The sequence below is a fragment of the Phyllobates terribilis genome, unplaced genomic scaffold (genome assembly GCF_046119375.1).
Source record: "Phyllobates terribilis strain yellow unplaced genomic scaffold, ASM4611937v1 Scaffold_1__5_contigs__length_1240528914, whole genome shotgun sequence".
Taxonomy (NCBI): Eukaryota; Metazoa; Chordata; class Amphibia; order Anura; family Dendrobatidae; genus Phyllobates; species Phyllobates terribilis.
The window spans coordinates 202,222,021-202,243,261 of NW_027362761.1; the positions used below are offsets into that span (position 1 = coordinate 202,222,021).

The 21,241-nt window shown below is 44.7% G+C and overlaps 1 protein-coding gene across 4 annotated transcripts in view; it reads left to right on the forward strand.

Moving 5' to 3' along the window:
- Positions 1 to 21,241, forward strand: part of IDNK (IDNK gluconokinase) — a 138,354-nt gene that overhangs the window by 36,340 nt on the left and 80,773 nt on the right. Inside the window, exon 3 of one of the 4 annotated variants that reach the window (XM_073670913.1) lies at positions 1,657 to 1,743. The exons of the other annotated variants lie outside the window; for them this stretch is intronic. Coding sequence (XP_073527014.1) covers positions 1,657 to 1,743 — 87 coding nt within the window. The remainder of the gene's footprint in view (positions 1 to 1,656; positions 1,744 to 21,241) is intronic. 4 annotated transcript variants of the gene reach the window in all.

A 21,241-nucleotide genomic window follows, 5' to 3' on the forward strand; every position in this document is an offset into this window, starting at 1 on the left:
GTGAAGACATTACAAGGTAAGTATATTATGGATAAGAGTAATAAAAAATATAAAACTAATCAAAAAAATCATTAACGGGTACATTTGTAATAGTGCAGCAATAATAAAAAATACAAGGCCCAGTCCCAGTAAGTTAGTATGTTAGTGTAGGGAGTACAATTTGGGGAGAAAAGTTGAACTGGATGGTCTTTATTCAACCTACGTTACTATGTTATGTAACATATTGTTATTATTAATTTTTTAGCTCACCATTGATTCCATGGTGCTGTACATGTCAATTTCTCTTGCGTGTACGCTGAGTTTTAAGTTGGGAGTTTCTGCAAAGAATTGCATTACATGGGGAAAATTAGTAGGTAGAAAAGCATGTAATCCGCACATGACTGTATCAATAAAATTTTGTCAAAGCCAAATACCAGGAAGTATCAAAAACAAGTCATGACATGCCAGAAAACACATCCAAAAACTCAGTTAAAAAAAACACCAGTAGCCTAATTTACATAATAGGTGCAGAAATTCTGCAACATCGAAAACTCACCAAATACTCATCGTGGGAACATAGCCTAACGAGAGAGGGTCTGAAATACCATACTTTTAATTTATATGAATTTAGACAGGTTTTATATCAAAACTATTACATGGCATAATTCACTGGCATATTCTGCCATTAGAGCTCACAACACATGGTACCACAAAGCAATTTGGCATGTTGACAAATGCATATCTCCACTGAGGCCATGTTCACATGTAGCAACAATGCTTAGTTATTTCCGAAGGTTTATTACAGGTGTCGCATCAAAATAAACCTCAACAGTCCGTCCTGTTCATTGCTTTGTTGTGTTTTTTCAGAATGCCGTTTCCCTCCTGTTGATGCATTTGTGGTGTGCAGTGTTTTGAATGCATTTTTAGTGCAGAAACGCCCCATACCGTACTTAAAAATACAATATCGCGATTTTACATTTGCTTTTCAGGACCACCATTGAAGTCCGGAAGGGAAGTGGGGGAAGCACCAAAATACTACGTTTCACAGCTTTGTTTAACACATATTGGACTGCTTTTTCATTGTGTGAGATCATTGCCTAACAGTTCTAGAGTGTTTAGCTCTTACAATATAAAACTGCTAGAATGGTGTCAGTGATATACATAATGCTCCATCAGAAAAGAAGCAGGACAAATGTAAGGGCGAAAAACTGCATAGAACTGATCTGAAATGCGCTAGTTTCTGTATCTACAGCATACTTGTAAAACTCTGGCTCGTGGTTTTATTTGGCCCGTGACATCAGAACCGCCACACCTATGTGGTGCCATTATTCTGTATGGAGGACTATGTGGGGCCATTATTCTGTATGGAGGACTATGTGGGGCCCATAATACTGAATGGAGGACTATGTGGGGCCATTATTCTGTATGGAGGACTAGGGGCCCATAATACTGTATGGAGGACTATGTTGGGCCCATTATACTGTATGTAGAACTATGTGGAACCCATTATACCGTATGGAGGACTATGTGGGGCCCATTATTCTGTATACTGGTTGGCCCTCGACTTTGTCTAAGTTTTTAATTTTGGCCCTCTGTGTGTTTGAGTTTGACATCCCTGATCTGCAGGTATCTCTCCACTTGGATTATCTGCTTCACCTTACACTTGTTTTATTGCAGTTAGGATGTACGTTCTATGATGCTGATGATTATCATCCAGTGGAAAATAAAAAGAAGATGTCTCAGGGGATACCATTAAATGACCAGGTATTGCAATAAATAAACTGGTGTTTTATATTTCTTGTATGCAAATTTAGCAAGGCTAAAGGGCAAAACTAGATTTTAGTTGTGAAGTTTGTAATGGCAAGTGCTAACATTCACTGAGGGTAAGGTAAAATACATCAAAACTACACCTGAAAATCTACACCTGAAAATTAATTTTTGAAATGTTTTTCAGGGCAGTGGTGGTTTATACGGGTGAAAAACATTAAATGAATGTGTTATGTGATGGCAAAAGCACTGAGAACTGTGGCCAAACAGTGTTCAGATTTTCAAATGCTGTTTTTGATGCAGGTTTAACTGCACTTCACCCACAACATCTGAATACACTCCTATAAACAGTACAGACCAAAAGTTTGGACACACCTTCATTTAAAGATTTTTCTGAATTTTCATGACTTTGAAAATTGTACATTCACACTGAAGGCATCAAAACTATGAATGGAATGTGTGGAATTATATAGTTAACAAAAAAGTGTGAAACAACTGAAAATATGTCATATTCTAGGTTCTTCAAAGTAGCCACCTTTTGCTTTGATGACTGCTTTGCACACTCTTGGCATTCTCTTGATGAGCTTCAAGAGGTAGTCACCGGAAATGGTCTTCCAACAATCTTGAAGGAGTTCCCAGAGATGCTTAGCACTTGTTGGCCCTTTTGCCTTCACTCTGCGGTCCAGCTCACCCGAAACCATCTCGATTGGGTTCAGGTCTGGTGACTGTGGAGGCCAGGTCATCTGGCATAGCACCGCATCACTCTTTTTCTTGGTCAAATAGCCCTTACACAGCCTGGAGGTGTGTTTGGGGTCATTGTCCTGTTGAAAAATGAATGATGGTCCAACTAAACGCAAACCGGATGGAATAGCATGCCGCTGCAAGATGCTGTGGTAGCCATGCTGGTTCAGTATGCCTTCAATTTTGAATAAATCCCCAACAGTGTCACCAGCAAAGCACCCCCACGCCATCACACCCCTCCTCCATGCTTCACGGTGGGAACCAGGCATGTAGAGTCCATCCGTTCACCTTTTCTGCGTCGTGCAAAGACACGGTGGTTGGAACCAAAGATCTCAAATTTGGACTCATCAGACCAAAGCACAGATTTCCACTGGTCTAATGTCCATTCCTTGTGTTCTTTAGCCCAAACAAGTCTCTTCTGCTTGTTGCCTGTCCTTAGCAGTGGTTTCCTAGCAGCTATTTTACCATGAAGGCCTGCTGCACAAAGTCTCCTCTTAACAGTTGTTGAAGAGATGTGTCTGCTGCTAGAACTCTGTGTGGCATTGACCTGGTCTCTAATCTGAGCTGCTGTTAACCTGCGATTTCTGAGGCTGGTGACTCGGATAAACTTATCCTCAGAAGCAGAGGTGACTCTTGGTCTTCCTTTCCTGGGGCAGTCCTCATGTGAGCCAGTTTCTTTGTAGCGCTTGATGGTTTTTGCAACTGCACTTGGGGACACATTCAAAGTTTGCCCAATTTTTCGGACTGACTGACCTTCATTTCTTAAAGTAATGATGGCCACTCGTTTTTCTTTACTTAGTTGCTTTTTTCTTGCCATAATACAAATTCTAACAGTTTATTCAGTAGGACTATCAGCTGTGTATCCACTAGACTTCTGCACAACACAACTGATGGTCCCAAACCCATTTATAAGGCAAGAAATCCCACTTATTAAACCTGACAGGGCACACCTGTGAAGTAAAAACCATTTCCAGTGACTACCTCTTGAAGCTCATCAAGAGAATGCCAAGAGTGTGCAAAGCAGTCATCAAAGCAAAAGGTGGCTACTTTGAAGAACCTAGAATCTAAGACATATTTTCAGTTGTTGCACACTTTTTTGTTAAGTATTAGTGTTGAGCGAACATGCTCGACACTGCTCGGTACTCGCCCGAGCATCACGCTACTCGGGATGTTCGGCGAGCACCGAGCATTTCCGGGTTAATCGGGCGGGAGCTCGGGTCTCCGCCCTGCATGTTTGGCGCTCTTTACAGAGCCAATGAACATGCAGGGATTGCCAGCCAGTCACTGTAATGCTGCAGCCATGTTGGTTGTGGGCATTACAGTGATTGGCTGGCCGCACAGCGTCACCTCGAGTATTTAAAACCGGGCGCCGCCATCTTGGACACAGTTGCTCCGGATTAGACAGTGTAGGGACAGCGCTGCTGATTTAGGGAGAGATATAAACTGCGAAATAGTTAGTGTAAGGTCTGTAAAGGCTGCCAGAACAAACAAACAGTCCTTTTCAGGACTAATATCCATCCCAGATACCAGGCAGGCAGGCTGTATAGGAGACACAGTGGTTATACCAGCAAACGCTGCAATACAGTCCTGTGTGCTCCTGTTGCTGAAATTGCAGGATTTAGCACCAGGTGTCGGGGGCCAGGAAAAATCCTTTATTTTCATCTAAATCCTCCTTTTTTTTCCTCCTTCACACTGTACAAATACCCGTCTTATTAACCTTTTGGTGTGTCCCCCGCCCCCCCAAAAAAAGCGTGTCTCTGATTTTTCAGACACAAATATAACTGTTGAAAATAGTCTGGTATAGGCTAGAGAAACAGAAGTGTTATTTTGCACTTCCACGGTTCAAACCTCTGTATTATCCATTTTGGGCCATTTGTATCTAAAAAAAAAAACTGTTTGAGTGTGTTCACTGTTCAGCCGCAAATCTATATAGTTAAAAAAGTCTGGTATACCCTAGTAAACAATAACTGTGGTTTTGCCATCCCACGGTAAAAAATCTCTATTATTCAGGTTTTGGTATATTTTCCGTAAAGAAAAACAGTAGTGTCTCCTGACTGTTGTGACACAAAAATATATCTGTTGAAAATAGTCTTGTGTAGGCCCGACATCCCAGTGTGGTTTCGCAGTTCCACGGGTCAAATCGCTGTACTATCCAGTTTTGGGCCTTTGGTATCTAAAAAAAAAAGCAGTTTGAGTGTGTCGCTCACTGTTCAGCCGCAAATATCTCTATTTAAAAAAGTGTGGTATACCCCAGTAAACAATAACTGTGGTTTTGCCATCCCACGGTATAAAATCTCTATTATTCAGGTTTTGGTATATTTTCCGTAAAGAAAAACAGTAGTGTCTCCTGACTGTTGTGACACAAAAATATATCTGTTGAAAATAGTCTTGTGTAGGCCCGACATCCCAGTGTGGTTTCGCAGTTCCATGGGTCAAATCGCTGTACTATCCAGTTTTGGGCCTTTGGTATCTAAAAAAAAAAGCAGTTTGAGTGTGTCGCTCACTGTTCAGCCGCAAATATCTCTATTTAAAAAAGTGTGGTGTACCCCAGTAAACAATAACTGTGGTTTTCCTCTTCCACGGTTCTAATCTACTCTTTATTACCCTTTTTCCATTGATAGTGCAAGTGTAAGCTATTTTACTTCATTTACAATGGGCAAGGCGCGTGGCAAGGGACGTGGAAGTGGACGTTCTGGTGATGGTTCGTGCAGAGGACGGGGCCGTGGCCAAGGTGAAAATGTGCCACAACCAACAGCCACATCTTCTCGCTCCCACTTCTTGACCGAATTACTAGGGAAGCACAGAACAACACCAGTATTGAGAACTGATCAGTGTGAACAGGTTATTAATTGGATAGCAGATAATACTTCCAGTTACCTGGGCACCACCACCTCCAGTCTGTCTTCCACACGGTCAACTCTTAGTAGCCGTGAGTCTCGACCGCATACTCCTCCTCACCCTGATTCTCCTTCCTCCCACCATGCCGAGTGTCGTCAGACAGCAAGTGATCCCACACTTGGACACTCTGAAGAGCTGTTCACTGGTCCATTTCCATATTTGGGCCCCTCGCCTGATACGCTTGAAGTGGTGGAAGAGGAGATCCCATGTTGCGATGCCCAAATATTTGAACAGCCACGGCCACAGGAAGTCGACGTTGGCAATCTGTCACAAGAGGTGGACGATGACGAGACACAATTGCCAGGAAGTGAGGAGGAGGATCGTGGTGCGCAAGTGGAAGAGGAGGAGGTGGTGGATGATCTAGTAACTGACCCAACGTGGAAGGAGGACATGCAGAGTGAGTCCAGCAGCACACAGGGGGAGGGAGGCAGAGTACCCCAACAGACAGGAAGAAGCAGTGTGGTGGCCGCAGACAGAAGGCAGGCAACCGTTCCCCGTAACACCAACACGAGGGACGTTGCCAGTACAAGCGGTAGGTCTTCCAGAGTCTGGAATTTTTTTAAAGACTCTGCTGATAACCCCAAAAAGGCCACATGTTCCACCTGCCATGCCAGCATCAGCAGGGGTGACAAAACTACCAGCCTGACCACCACCAGCATGATCAGGCACATGGCAGCAAAGCACCCGACTTTGTGGGGCGAAACCCAGGGTCCACGACCAGTGTCAGCGGGTGTCACCACTGCTTCTTCCACTGTTGTGCGTGCAATAGAACCCCCTGTTGTGTGTGCAAGGCAATCCCCTGTCCATACTGAATGTAAAGATGCCCCCTCCTCTCAGTCTTCACTTGTTATGGCAGTTTCTCAAGAAACAGCATCCACGTCCACGTCCCACCGCAGCGTTCAATTGTCCATATCCCAGACCTCTGAACGAAAGCGGAAATTCGCAGCTAACGCCCCACAGGCCACAGTCCTAAATTCACACATTTCACGACTGCTTGCGTTGGAAATGCTGCCTTTTAGGCTGGTGGAGACGGAATCCTTCCGCAATCTTATGGCGGTGGCCGTCCCTCGGTACTCGGTCCCCAGCCGACACTATTTTGCCCGGTGTGCCATCCCCGCACTACACAAGCACGTGTCCCAAAGCATCTGCCGTGCCCTCAACAACGCAGTTACTGGGAGAGTCCACCTGACAACGGACACGTGGACAAGTGCTTGTGGCCAGGGACGGTACATCTCTCTGACGGCACACTAGGTAAACATAGTGGAAGCCGGGACCCAGTCGGACCTTGGGACGGAACACATCCTCCCCACACTGAGGATTGCGGGCCCTATGTCAGTCAGAGTTGCCCCCACAGTGTACAGCTCCTGCGCATCCTCCTCCTCCTCCTCCTCATGTTCAGCCTCCATCTCAGATATCACCACATCAGTTACAAGCTGGAAGCATTGCAGTACTGCCTCCGCCAAGCGGCAACAGGCTGTGCTGAAACTCATAAGCTTAGGTGATAAACCTCACACTGCTTGTGAGTTGTGGACAGCTGTGAAAGAGCAGGCAGATCTGTGGCTGAGACCGCTGAACCTACATCCCGGCATGGTCGTGTGTGACAATGGCCGTAACCTGGTGGCGGCTCTGAGGCGAGGTGAGATCACACACGTACCATGCCTGGCTCATGTGCTTAACCTCGTGGTTTAGCGGTTTCTTAAATCGTACCCCGAGTTGCCAGATCTGCTCGTGAAAGTACGCCACCTGTCAGCTCATTTTCGCAAGTCTACTACAGCTTCCGCCGCCCTTGCTGTGTTGCAGCAACGTTTGCAGCTTCCAGCACACCGACTGGTGTGTGATGTCCCCACACGTTGGAACTCTACCCTCCACATGTTGCAAAGGATTTGTGAGCAGAAGAGAGCAGTTGTGGAGTACCAGCTGCAACAAGGCCGTCGATATTCAGGTCAGACTCCACACATAAGACCTCAGGAGTGGACCTGGATGTCTGACATATGTACCATCCTGACAAACTTTGAGGAGGCCACCAAGATGGTGAGTGGCGATGACGCCATCATTAGTGTCAGCATCCCACTTGTCTGTCTTTTGCAACGCTCTCTGCAGAGAATTAAAGAGGAGGCATTGCAGCCAGAGTATGATGAGATGGATCAAGAAGCCCTAGCGGGCGATTACACACAGCCCAGCCTCATCTCATCCCAACATGCATTGGGGGACAATGAGGGAGAGGAGAAGCAGGAGGAGGAGGAGGAAGAACAGGAGCTGCTATCATGCGTTGTAGACGGTAGTACCTGTACAAGTGTCATACCGTCGGTTCAGCGTGGGTGGCCTGAGGATAGGGGGGAGGAGGAAGAGGAGGAGGAGGAGAGCATGGTCAGTCGTCATCTTGGTGAGGACACGGAAATCTTGCCCATTATCAGCCTGGCACGCATGGCTGACTTTATGTTACGCTGCCTTAACCGTGACCCTCGCGTTGTCAAAATGTTGGGTGACAGTCATTACTGGTTGGTGACACTTGTAGACCCCCGCTACAAGGAGAACTTTCACTCTCTTATTCCTGAGGTGGAGAGGTCTACAAAAATGGGGCAGTACCAGAAGGCCCTTGCTGCAGAACTCTTAAAAAAATTCCCATCTGAACACGCTAGCGGCAGAGGTCACAGTTCGTTGCCCAACCAAGGCGTACAGGCGAGAGAGACGCAACTCCAATCCAGCAGAGGCAGGGGAACACTGTCAACGTTCTGGGACAGTTTTCTGAGACCCGCCCAGCTTACAGGCCCTGAGGCGCGGGGTACTCTCACAAGGAGTGGAAAGTTTCAAAAGATGGTGAGGGAGTACCTTGCCGACCGTACCAGGGTCCTCCGTGATTCCTCTGTGCCTTTTAATTATTGGGCATCCAAGCTGGACACTTGGAATGAACTCGCTCTGTACGCCTTGGAGATCCTGGTCTGCCCTGCAGCTCGCGTGTTATCGGAGCGTGTTTTTAGTGCCGCTGGGGGAATTATAACTGATAAGCGCACTCGCCTGTCAACTGACAATGCTGAGAAGCTGACCCTTATCAAAATGAACAAGGGCTGGATTGGGCCAGACTTCTCATCACCACCAAATGATAGCAGAGTAACATAAAGTCAAATCCACTCTGTTATTTCGGGAGGTGTATTCACATGCACCACTTCACACCCACACATGGGTATACGCTTCCTCATTTCGGCTGTTTTATCTTCTTCTCCTTATCCTCAGCCTCCACCACCACTATACCACAAGGGTGCCAGCATTGCAAGTTCCTCCGTCCTAATTTTTGGCAGCTTTTGCTTGCAAGGCATAAGCAAATACTATGGGACACCCACTCCCCAATAATGGGACTTATGTTTGTAATATGCTGTACTGCATGGCTCTTGTAAGGGGCATTGCAAGTTGCTCCGTCCTAATCTTTGGCAGCTTTTGCTTGGAAAGCATAAGCGAATACTATGGGAGACCCACACCCCAATAATGGGACTTATGTTTGTAATATGCTGTACTGCATGGCTCTTGTAAGGGGCATTGCAAGTTGCTCCGTCCTAATTTTTGGCAGTTTTTGCTTGCAAGGCATAAGCAAATACTATGGGACACCCACTCCCCAATAATGGGACTTATGTTTGTAATATGCTGTACTGCATGGCTCTTGTAAGGGGCATTGCAAGTTGCTCCGTCCGAATTTTTGGCAGCTTTTGCTTGCAAGGCATAAGCAAATACTATGGGACACCCACTCCCCAATAATGGGACTTATGTTTGTAATATGCTGTACTGCATGTGACGCGCCCCCTGGGCCGTGTGTACACGTGTGTGGGATACCCGGTGCCGGGTCTCTGGGGTCTGTAGTCTCCGTGGCGGTGACCCGGTCCCGTGGCTCAGGCTGGTCAAACCAGTGGCAGACTTTCTTAGGTTTTGAGGTTAATTGTCCAACTGCGCCACCCGTGGATTGTGGTCAGGGAATACCACCGCTGCGAGGCAGACCGCTGAGGCTGGTGTTGTGTGCGCAGCAGAGAATGGGATAACTCCCCACGGGAGGAGTATAGCCTCAGGGCAGTGAGTGTGGATGATGGGGGTGATGTTGCACGAGCGCAGCAGGAACGACTCAGAGTCTTTGCAGTGCAGTTCAGGGTCTTTACTGATGATTATAAGGTAGACCCTCCCGGGAGTACTGGCTAGCATAAGAGACCTGGTCAGTCTGTGAGCAAGCAGGAGTTCCCCTGGCCAGGTGGAGTTGTAGGCCTCTCCGTCTGTCTGCACTCTTCCTGGCTACCTTGCTGTAAGCGGGTAGAAGTAGCCCACGTCCCTCAGTGTACCGTGTAGTGCTCACCTGTATGGCTGGTGACTTGCGGCCTTCTGTTAGCCTCCGCTCCACGACGGCGGTGCTGGTCCCTTGCTTGCGACTGAGCCTCCGGGCTTCTATGGCCAGAGGACCTGAAATCCCCTGCCGGCTGGTTTCTGCTGCTGGATATATAAGTCCTCACAGCCTCGGACTCCTGTGTCCGGTTCCTATTGTCTTCTGCCAGGACGAGCTCTGCTCAGCTTCCAGCCCCTGGTCTTTAGCTCCTAGCTCCTACAGAGCTCCTTGCTGTTACTTTCCCTTGCTCTCACTCTGAGTCTGACTGTTCTCTGTTCTCTGACTCACTCAACCCCGCCCCAGATCCAGTTTATAAGAGCAGAATTCTCCCCTCCCAGGACTGGGGCAGGAAGATGTTGCATGTTTAAGGGATCCTGACCAGTAAACCTCCCACTTGCTCTCCGACGTAATATCTCTATTACTTTGGTGACCAGACCCCTTGTAAGGGGCATTGCAGTTCCTCATAATTTTTGGAAAGCCTTCCATTCACAGCTTAGGCCAACAGTGCACAGGAGACCCAGTTGCTATAAATGTAAAAAAAGGTTTAGTTAACGCCCTCTGACCTCCATGTCATTTCCAAGGGGCATTGGAGTGCCTCGACATTTTTGGTAGGCATTGCACTCACTGTATGCCCTATAACTGTGTAGCCGAACCGCTCCTTTTGTTACAGAAACATATCCTACAAGACATATCTGGTTGACTGGCCTGATATTGATGTGAATGGTCCCTGTTCCTCCTGCTCTTTCTCCTTTGCCACTACCTCATCCATCATTTATCACCTGAAGCTTTGTTTTAACGGGAGTCATAGAACTTGGATAGTAGCAGGAAAACATCCAGCAATCCTCGGAGGAGGTAGGATATGCGCCAAAACGCTGACCACCTCAGGCCTAGCCGCTACTACATACATGTGCTTGCATTACAACAAAACAAAGCAGATGCTAACTGCTATCATCCTCATCATGCTCCTCACCTTGGCACTCTCAACTCCCCTGATGGAGAAGCCAGGGCCCACCGGAGGAGTCTGATAGTCCAGTGGGCTCGGCCAATGCTGCCCTAAAGCAGGCCAGGCTAAGAAAAGTGTGGGAAAGGTTACCGGGACAAATAGGGGTGGCTAGGGACCGAGTATGGACACCCGGCCACCCCCTGGAGGCTGGGGAGCAAGCGGGGACACCCGGCCACCAGGCGGCTGGGGACTGAGTATGGATACCAGGCCGCCGACACAGCCATGGCGTGGTGGCCAGATTCCGCCTCCACATGCCTAAAAGGCCCAATTTAAAGTGCAAGCAAGCAAGCAGTATGGTATTGCAGCCTGGGGGTGGGTGGGTGGCAGGCTGCATACTTTCGGTTGCATTGCAAGGAATGGGAGAGGTACAATTGAACACTGCCCTGGGACAAGGACTTGAATGGGGATAGTTGCAAGTCTGCAACGACAGGTGCAAGGTGGGAGGCATCTTCGCATGTACCATGAACAGGGGTTTGGCATGCACACACTACAGTGGAATAGGCTCTCCTTCCCACTAAATGCACTGGGGAGGGCACAGGTAATGTTTTGGTATACACGCTTAATCTTATGTATAAGGCACACCAGGACAAATAGGGGCGGCTGGGGACTGAGTATGGATACCTCGCTGCCGAAGCAGCCATGAGGTAGTGGCCAGCTTCGGCCTCCTCCAAACTAAAAGGCCCCATTTCAAGTGCAAGCTAGCAGTATGGAATTGCAGTCTGGGGGTGGGTGGGTGGCAGGCTGCACACTTACACTTGCATTAAAAGAAAACATAGCAGATGCTAACTTCTGTCATCATCATCATGCTCCTCACCTTGGCACTCTCAACTCCACCGATGGAGAAGCCAGGGCCCACCGGAGGAGTCTGGTTCTCTGGTGGGCTCGTCCAATGCTGCCTAAAGCAGGCCGGGCTAAGAAAAGTGTGTGGGGGGATGTTCCAAGGAGAAATAGGGGCGGCTGGGGACCGTTTATGGACACCCGGCTGCCCCCAGGCGGCTAGGGACCGTGTGTGGACACCCGGCCACGGGGCGGCTGGGGACCGAGTATGGACACCCAGCCGCCGGGCGGCTGGGGACTGAGTATGGATTCCAGGCCGCCAACACAGCCATGACGTGGTGGCCAGATTCCGCCTCCACATGCCTAAAAGGCCCAATTTCAAGTTCAAGCAAGCAAGCAGTATGGTATTGCAGCCTGCGGGTGGGTGGGTGGCAGGCTGCATACTTGCGCTTGTATTGCAAGGAATGGGGGAGGTACAATTGAACACTGCCCTGGGACTAGAACTTGCATGGGGATAGTTGCAAGTCTGCATCTTCTGATGCGGCAAGGATCACTTATGATGGGCACACTTTTAGACAGTGACCTGGGAGTCAGAGATGCTTCCAGGGGTCTTCCCCATGCTGTCCCCATGTCTTTTCAGCACTTTATGCATGAGTCACACAGCACATGGCCAGATAAGGTTGTAAAATGTTAAAATGACATTTCCCGGTGAATGCATTTGTCATAGTTAAAAGCAATACAAAAGTGCAAAAACGCATAAAAAATGCTACTTGTGAACATAGCCGAAGGTGTGGAGGAGTATTTTTGTTTTTGGTCATTTATTTTAACTTATACACAAGTCTTTTCCCTGGAAAGGATGTTCCTTAACATATTTCACAGGAAAAAAGTTTCACTTTCGTTTTTGAACGTTTTATTGTGAGCCCGTAAAAGTGGCTTAATACCTCTGACCACGTTGTTGACAGCAGTGACCTGGGGGTCAGAAATGCTTCCTGGGGCGATCCCCATGCTGTCCCCATGTCATTTGAGCACTGTCACTATCGTTTTGGGCACTTGTTAGGCTTTTAAAAGACTGCCGGGGGTGCCACCGCAAAAATGCTCGAGTCTCCCATAGACTAACATTGGGCTCGTTGCTCGGGTCGAGCACCCGAGTATCACGGCGAGCTCGGCCCGTGCTTCGAGCACCCGAGCAGTTTAGTGCTCGCTCAACACTATTAAGAAGATAATTCCACATGTGTTAATTCATAGTTTTGATGCCTTCAGTGTGAATGTACAATTTGTAAAGTCATGAAAATACAGAAAAATCTTTAAATGAGAAGGTGTGTCCAAACTTTTGGTCTGTACTGTATGTCAGTCCCTAACATCATTTTGATGACTTTTGCTAATGTTTGCTAAAGTCCCATAGTCGAACTAAATAAAAAAATGTTGAAACATTGTAAAAATATACCGTATATAAGATTCAAAAATAAAGGAGAAATTGCAAAAAAATGTTTTGCCAGTTAAAACACATTTTTTTTAATGTAAAAACAAAAGTAGACAAAATAAAAGCACACATAAATTGTATTTTCGCACCCAGAATGATCAAATCTATAAAACCAATTAATTAACCCCTACAGTAAACGGCGTAAAAAAAATACAAAATTCAAAATGTCGTATGTAGATTAGAATTATATCACTGTAAGCATCATTTCGTCCCACAAATATCAAGCCCTCACATGTCTCTGCTGGCGGAAAAATAAAAAAAGTTACAGCTCCCAGAATATAGTGATGCAAAAGCAAATTATGGTATTAGTTTGAAAAAAAGGCAAAGCCTAAGAAAAAATATATAAATCTGGTATCACCTTATTCATGTTGACCAAAATAATAAAACTGTCTTATCACTTTAACAATATAATAAACGGCATAAAAACAAAATCGTTTGTGAATTGTGAATATATTTTGCTCATGCTTCCTCATAAAATTGGCAATAGAAAGCGATTAAAAAATGTTATGAATCCCAAAATGGTACCAATAAAAGTTCAACTCATCCCGCAAAAAAACAATTCCTCGTACAGATCTTTTCGCCAAAAAATAAAAGATATAGCTCCCAAAAGATATAAATGCAAAAAAATATTTGTTTTTGTGTGGAAAATTAGCAAAACTTAAAAAAAACAAAAACAAAAAATCTGATATCGCTGTTATCTTACTGACCCGAATAATAAAGCCAACTTATCAGTTATATGAAGAAAATAAAGATTTGGGGCTAAAACAACATTTTAATGGCGAAAATAGTTTTAATTTTTTGTGGCTCAATTTTATAAAAATCTGTGAAACACCTGCTGTGTCAGCACACTCACTAAACCTATAGGTGAACTAATTGAGGGGTGTAGTTTGTAAAATGTGTAAGTTCTGGGCTCTGTCAATGTGACATGGCACCTTGAAACCATTTCAGCAAAAACTGCACTCCAACATGGCGCTCCTTCCCTTCTGAGCTTTGCACTGTGTCCGAACAGTACCTTCTGTCCAATTATTGGGTATTGGTGTACTTAGGAGAAATTACGTTACAAATTGTGGGGTCAAATTTTTTATATTACCTTTGTTAAAATTACAAATTTGCGGCCCTTTGAGCTCCCTTATGGCATAGATGAATTCCTTGAGGGGTGTAGTTTTCAAAATATACATAAAAGACAATGACCACCGATTGTCCAAAGATATCACTAGCAGGATATCAAAATCAAATAGTGTAGTTTAGGGAGTAATTTGTGCTGGGGGACATAATAAATGTGTACAAATATGTTAGGGGACAGTATAGAGATCTTGCCCGGGATTTGTTCAAAAGGAGGGATATTACGGTAACAAGAGGGCATTCACTAAGACTGGAAGAGAAAAGGTTTCAGCACCAGCATAGGAAGGGGTTCTTTACGGTAAGAGCAGTGAGAATATGGAATTCACTGAGTGAGGAGACGGTAATGTCGGATTCACTACACCAGTTCAAGCGGGGACTGGATGCATTTCTAGATACCAGGCAGATTTCAGCATATACTTAAAAATAAAATAAAATAGTAGGTTGATACAGGGATTTATTCTGACTGCTGGTTTCAGAGTTGGGAGGGAATTTTTCCTCAGGTGAAGATTGGCTAAATCATTTGGGGTTTCTGCCCTCCTCTGGATCAACTTTAGCAATTACAGAACTAACAGGTCGAACTTGATGGACGCAAGTCTTTATTCGGCTTTACAAACTATGTTACTATGTTACTATGTTACACAATGACTTGGGTGAGATAGAATAGAATAAAAGTGTTAATAAACATCAATTTGATTTTATCCTATTCTATCTCACCCAATTTATTGTGTCTACTAGCCCAGCGCAAATTACTCCTTAAACTACACTATTAGTTTTCAAAATAGTCGCTTGGGCAGGGGTGGGGGGTCTGCTGTTTTGGTGCCTCAAGGGAGACATGGCACCCGCAATCTATTCCAGTTAAAATACCACACCATAAATAAAATAGCACTCTTTCCCTTCCGAGCCCTGACATTTATCCAAATAGTAGTTTCTGACTACATATGGGGTATCCTCGTACTCAGGAGAAATTGCACAACAAATTAGGCAGTCCATTTTTTCTCTGTTACCTTTGTGAAAATGAAAAATGTGTTGCTCAAACATAGACAAAAAGTAATTTTTCATTATCACGACCCATTGATATAAAATTCTGTGACGCACCTGTGGTTTATAGATGCTCAGCACACATACAGTCATGGCCAAAAGTATTGAGAATGAGACAAATAGTAATTTTTCCAAAGTTTACTGCTTCATTTTTTGTAATGGCAATTTGCATATACTCCTGAATGTCAAAGAGTGATCAGCTTAACAGCAATTACTGTACTTGCAAAGTCAATATTTGCCCAGAAAATGAACTTTAACCCCCAAAACACATTTCAACATCATTGCAGTCCTGCCTTAAAAGGAGCAGCTAACATCGTTTTAGTGATTGATCCATTAACACAGGTGTGGGTGTGGATGAGGACAGGGCTGGCGATCAATCAGTCATGATTAAGTAAGAATGACATCACTGGACACTTTAAAAGGAGGCTGGTTCTTGGTATCATTGTTTCTCTTCAGTTAACCATGGTTATCTCTAAAGAAACACGAGCAGCCGTCATTGCTCTGCACAAAAATGGTCTAACAGGGAAGAGTATCGCAGCTACAAAGATTGCACCTCAGTCAACAATCTATCGCATCATCAAGAACTTCAAGGAGAGAGCTTCCATTGTTGTCAAAAAGGCTCCAGGGCGCCCAAGAAAGACCAGCAAGCGCCAGGACCGTATCTTAAAACTGTTTCAGCTGCGGGATCGGACTACCAGCAGTGCCGAGCTTGCTCAGGAATGGCAGCAGGCTGGTGTGAGTGCTTCTGCACGCACTGTGAGGCGGAGACTCTTTGAGCAAGGGCTGGTTTCAAGGAGGGCAGCAAAGAAGCCACTTCTCTCCAGAAAAAACATCAGGGGCCGACTGATATTCTGCAAAAGGTACAGGGAGTGGACTGCTGAGGACTGGGGCAAAGTCATTTTCTCTGATGAATCCCCTTTTCGATTGTTTGGGACATCTGGAAAACAGCTTATTCGGAGAAGAAGAGGTGAGCGCTACCACCAGTCTTGTCTCATGCCAACTGTAAAGCATCCTGAAACCATTCATGTGTGGGGTTGCTTCTCAGCCAAGGGAATCGGCTCACTCACAGTCTTGCCTAAAAACACAGCCATGAATAAAGAATGGTACCAGAATGTCCTCCAAGAGCAACTTCTCCCAACCGTCCAAGAGCAGTTTGGCGCCCAACAATGCCTTTTCCAGCATGATGGAGCACCTTGCCATAAAACAAAGGTGATAACTAAATGGCTTATGGAACAAAACATAGAGATTTTGGGTCCATGGCCTGGAAACTCCCCAGATCTTAATCCCATTGAGAACTTGTGGTCAATCATCAAGAGACGGGTGGACAAACAAAAACCAACAAATTCTGGCAAAATGCAAGCATTGATTATGCAAGAATGGACTGCTATCAGTCAGGATTTGGTCCAAAAGTTGATTGAGAGCATGCCAGGGAGAATTACAGAGGTCTTGAAGAAGAAGGGGCAACACTGCAAATATTGACTTGCTGCATTAACTCATTCTAACTGTCAATTTAACCTATTGGTACTCATAATATGATTGCAATTATATTTCTGTATGTGATATAAACATCAGACAAACACTAATAAAAACCAGAGGCCAGTAGATCATGTGAAAATATAATTTTGGTGTCATTCTCAAAACTTTTGGCCATGACTGTATACAGTACAGACCAAAAGTTTGGACACACCTCATTTAAAGATTTTTCTGTATTTTCATGACTATGAAAATTTTACATTCACACTGAAGGCATCAAAACTATGAATTAACACATGTGGAATTATATACTTAACAAAAAAGTGTGAAACAACTGAAAGTATGTCTTATATTCTAGGTTCTTCAAAGTAGCCACCTTTTGCTTTGATGACTGCTTTGCACACTCTTGGCATTCTCTTGATGAGCTTCAAGAGGTAGTCACCGGAAATGGTTTTCACTTCACAGGTGTGCCCTGTCAGGTTTAATAAGTGGGATTTCTTGCCTTATAAATGGGGTTGGGACCATCAGTTGTGTTATGCAGAAGTCTGGTGGATACACAGCTGATAGTCCTACTGAATAGACTGTTAGAATTTGTATTATGGCAAGAAAAAAGCAGCTAAGTAAAGAAAAACGAGTGGCCATCATTACTTTAAGAAAAATTGGGAAAACTTGTTTGGTCTAAAGAACACAAGGGATGGTCATTAGATCAGTGGAAATCTGTGCTTTGGTCTGATGAGTCCAAATTTGAGATCTTTGGTTCCAACCACTGTGTCTTTGTGCGACGCAGAAAAGATGAACGGATGGACTCTACATGCCTGGTTCCCACCATGAAGCATGGAGTAGGAGGTGTGATGGTGTGGGGGTGCTTTGCTGGTGATACTGTTGGGGATTTATGCAAAATTGAAGGCATACTGAACCAGCATGGCTACCACAGCATCTTGCAGCGGCATGCTATTCCATCCGGTTTGCGTTTAGTTGGACCATCATTTATTTTTCAACAGGACAATGACCCCAAACACACCTCCAGGCTGTGTAAGGGCTATTTGACCAAGAGGGAGAGTGATGGGGTGCTATGCCAGATGACCTGGCCTCCACAGTCACCAGACCTGAACCCAATCGAGATGGTTTTGGGCGAGCTGGACCGCAGAGTGAAGGCAAAAGGGCCAACAAGTGCTAAGCATCTCTGGGAACTCCTTCAAGATTGTTTGAAGACCATTTCCGGTGGCTACCTTTTGAAGCTCATCAAAAGAATGCCAAGAGTGTGAAAAGCAGTCATCAAAGCAAAAGGTGGCTACTTTGAAGAACCTAGAATATAAGACATACAGTCATGGCCAAAAGTATTGAGAATGAGACAAATAGTAATTTTTACAAAGTTTACTGCTTCATTTTTTGTAATGGCAATTTGCATATACTCCTGAATGTCAAAGAGTGATCAGCTTAACAGCAATTACTGTACTTGCAAAGTCAATATTTGCCCAGAAAATGAACTTTAACCCCCAAAACACATTTCAACATCATTGCAGTCCTGCCTTAAAAGGAGCAGCTAACATCGTTTTAGTGATTGATCCATTAACACAGGTGTGGGTGTTGATGAGGACAGGGCTGGCGATCAATCAGTCATGATTAAGTAAGAATGACATCACTGGACACTTTAAAAGGAGGCTGGTTCTTGGTATCATTGTTTCTCTTCAGTTAACCATGGTTATCTCTAAAGAAACACGTGCAGCCATCATTGCACTGCACAAAAATGGCCTAACAGGGAAGAGTATTGCAGCTACAAAGATTGCACCTTAGTCAACAATCTATCGCATCATCAAGAACTTCAAGGAGAGAGCTTCCATTGTTGTCAAAAAGGCTCCAGGGCGCCCAAGAAAGACCAGCAAGCGTCAGGACCGTATCTTAAAACTGTTTCAGCTGCGGCATCGGACTACCAGCAGTGCCGAGCTTGCTCAGGAATTGCAGCAGGCTGGTGTGAGTGCTTCTGCACGCACTGTGAGGCGGAGACTCTTTGAGCAAGGGCTGGTTTCAAGGAGGGCAGCAAAGAAGCCACTTCTCTCCAGAAAAAACATCAGGGACCGACTGATATTCTGCAAAAGGTACAGGGAGTGGACTGCTGAGGACTGGGGCAAAGTCATTTTCTCTGATGAATCCCCTTTTCGATTGTTTGGGACATCTGGAAAACAGCTTATTCGGAGAAGAAGAGGTGAGCGCTACCACCAGTCTTGTCTCATGCCAACTGTAAAGCATCCTGAAACCATTCATGTGTGGGGTTGCTTCTCAGCCAAGGGAATCGGCTCACTCACAGTCTTGCCTAAAAACACAGCCATGAATAAAGAATGGTACCAGAATGTCCTCCAAGAGCAACTTCTCCCAACCATCCAAGAGCAGTTTGGCACCCAACAATGCCTTTTCCAGCATGATGGAGCACCTTGCCATAAAGCAAAGGTGATAACTAAATGGCTCATGGAACAAAACATAGAGATTTTGGGTCCATGGCCTGGAAACTCCCCAGATCTTAATCCCATTGAGAACTTGTGGTCAATCATCAAGAGACGGGTGGACAAACAAAAACCAACAAATTCTGGCAAAATGCAAGCATTGATTATGCAAGAATGGACTGCTATCAGTCAGGATTTGGTCCAAAAGTTGATTGAGAGCATGCCAGGGAGAATTACAGAGGTCTTGAAGAAGAAGGGGCAACACTGCAAATATTGACTTGCTGCATTAACTCATTCTAACTGTCAATATAACCTATTGGTACTCATAATATGATTGCAATTATATTTCTGTATGTGATATAAACATCAGACAAACACTAATAAAAACCAGAGGCCAGCAGATCATGTGAAAATATAATTTTGGTGTCATTCTCAAAACTTTTGGCCATGACTGTATTTTCAGTTGTTTCACGCTTTTTTATTAAGTATATAGTTCCACATGTGTTAATTCATAGTTTTGATGCCTTCAGTGTGAATGTACAATTTTCATAGTCATGAAAATACAGAAAAATCTTTAACCGCTTCCCGACCGCCCACTGTAGATAAACGTCGGCGCTTGCTGGGCTCTGTGCAGCGTCGATGTTTAAAAACGGTGGGTGGTCTCGCAGCGCTCAGGACCCCCAGGGTCCTGCAAGCGCTGTGGGAGCAGTGCAGAGCGTTAGCTCTGACAGGGAACATCATCGGGACCTGATTAGATCAGGTCCCAGTGATGTTAACCCTTTGCTGTCTTCTATATGCCGCGATCTATAGTGATCGCGGCATATAGAAGACAGCAGGAGGAGAGGGGGTCGTCCACTTACCTCTCCGACGACCCCTTGATTCCTTTCAGGACCTGGCGTTGCTATGGCAGCTGGAGGTCACATGACCGCCTCCAGCCCTGCCATATATGGTGTCCTTCCTGCCTGGCTTCAGCCTGCAAGCTGATGCCAGGCAGGAGACTGTGAAACAGTCAGTGAAGATCTCATATAATGTAATACATGTCTATTACATTACATGAGATCAGGGATCAGAAAAATAAAAATGAATGTCCCATACAGGGACTAAGTAAAAATGTAAAAAAAAGTAAAAAAAAATGTTTTGAAACTGTTAAAAAAAACAAACAAAATAATTAAAAATAAATAAATAAAATATTAAACCGATAAATCCATATATTTATGCAAAAATAAAAAAAGTACACATATTTGGTATTGCCGCGTCCGAAACAACCCGAGCTATAAAACTGTCACACTAATTAACTCCTTCTGTGCACACCGTAATAAAAATAAATAAAAAACGGAGCAAAAAACTATGCTTTTTCCTCATATCGCCAAACAAAAAGTGGAAAAAAATGCGATCAAAAAGTAAAATGGAAAAAAAAATGGTACCGCTGAAAACGTCATCTTCTTCCGCAAAAAACAAGCCGCCATACAGCTCCATCAGCCAAAAAATAAAAAAGTTATAGCGCTCAGAATAAAGCAATGCAAAAAAAATATTTTTTCTATAAAATTGTTTTATCGTGTAAAAGCGCCAAAACATAAAAAAATATACAGTACGTGTAGTATCGCTGTAAACGTACTGACCCGAAGAATAATGCTGCCTGATCACTTTTACCACACGCAGAACGGCATAAAAAAAAAACTCAAAAAACAATTCCTGAATTGTTGGTTTTTATTAATTTTACCTCCCAAAAAACGGAATAGAAAGCGATCAAAAAATGTCACGTACCCAAAAATGGTACCAATAGAAATGTCAACTCGTCCCGCAAAAAACAAGCCATCACATGACTCTGTCGGCCGAAATATGGAAAAATTATAGCTCTCAAAATATGGCGATGCAAAAACTAGATTTTGCAAAAAAAAAGCGTCTCTTAGTGTGTGACAGCTGTCAGTCATAAAAACCCGTTATAAATCTGGTATCTCTGTAATCGCACCGACCCGAAGAATGAAGTAATCTAATCAGTTATATCACACGAGGAACGGCGTAAAAAATAAATAAAACCAATTCTTCACCTGCTACTGATTTGTTTATTATGTCTCCCAAAGATCGCAGTATGGCTCGGCACACATTTATCCTGCGCTCTGCGCTGAGCACTTACGCCAGAGTTTCCGTGTAAATCTCTGAAATACGTG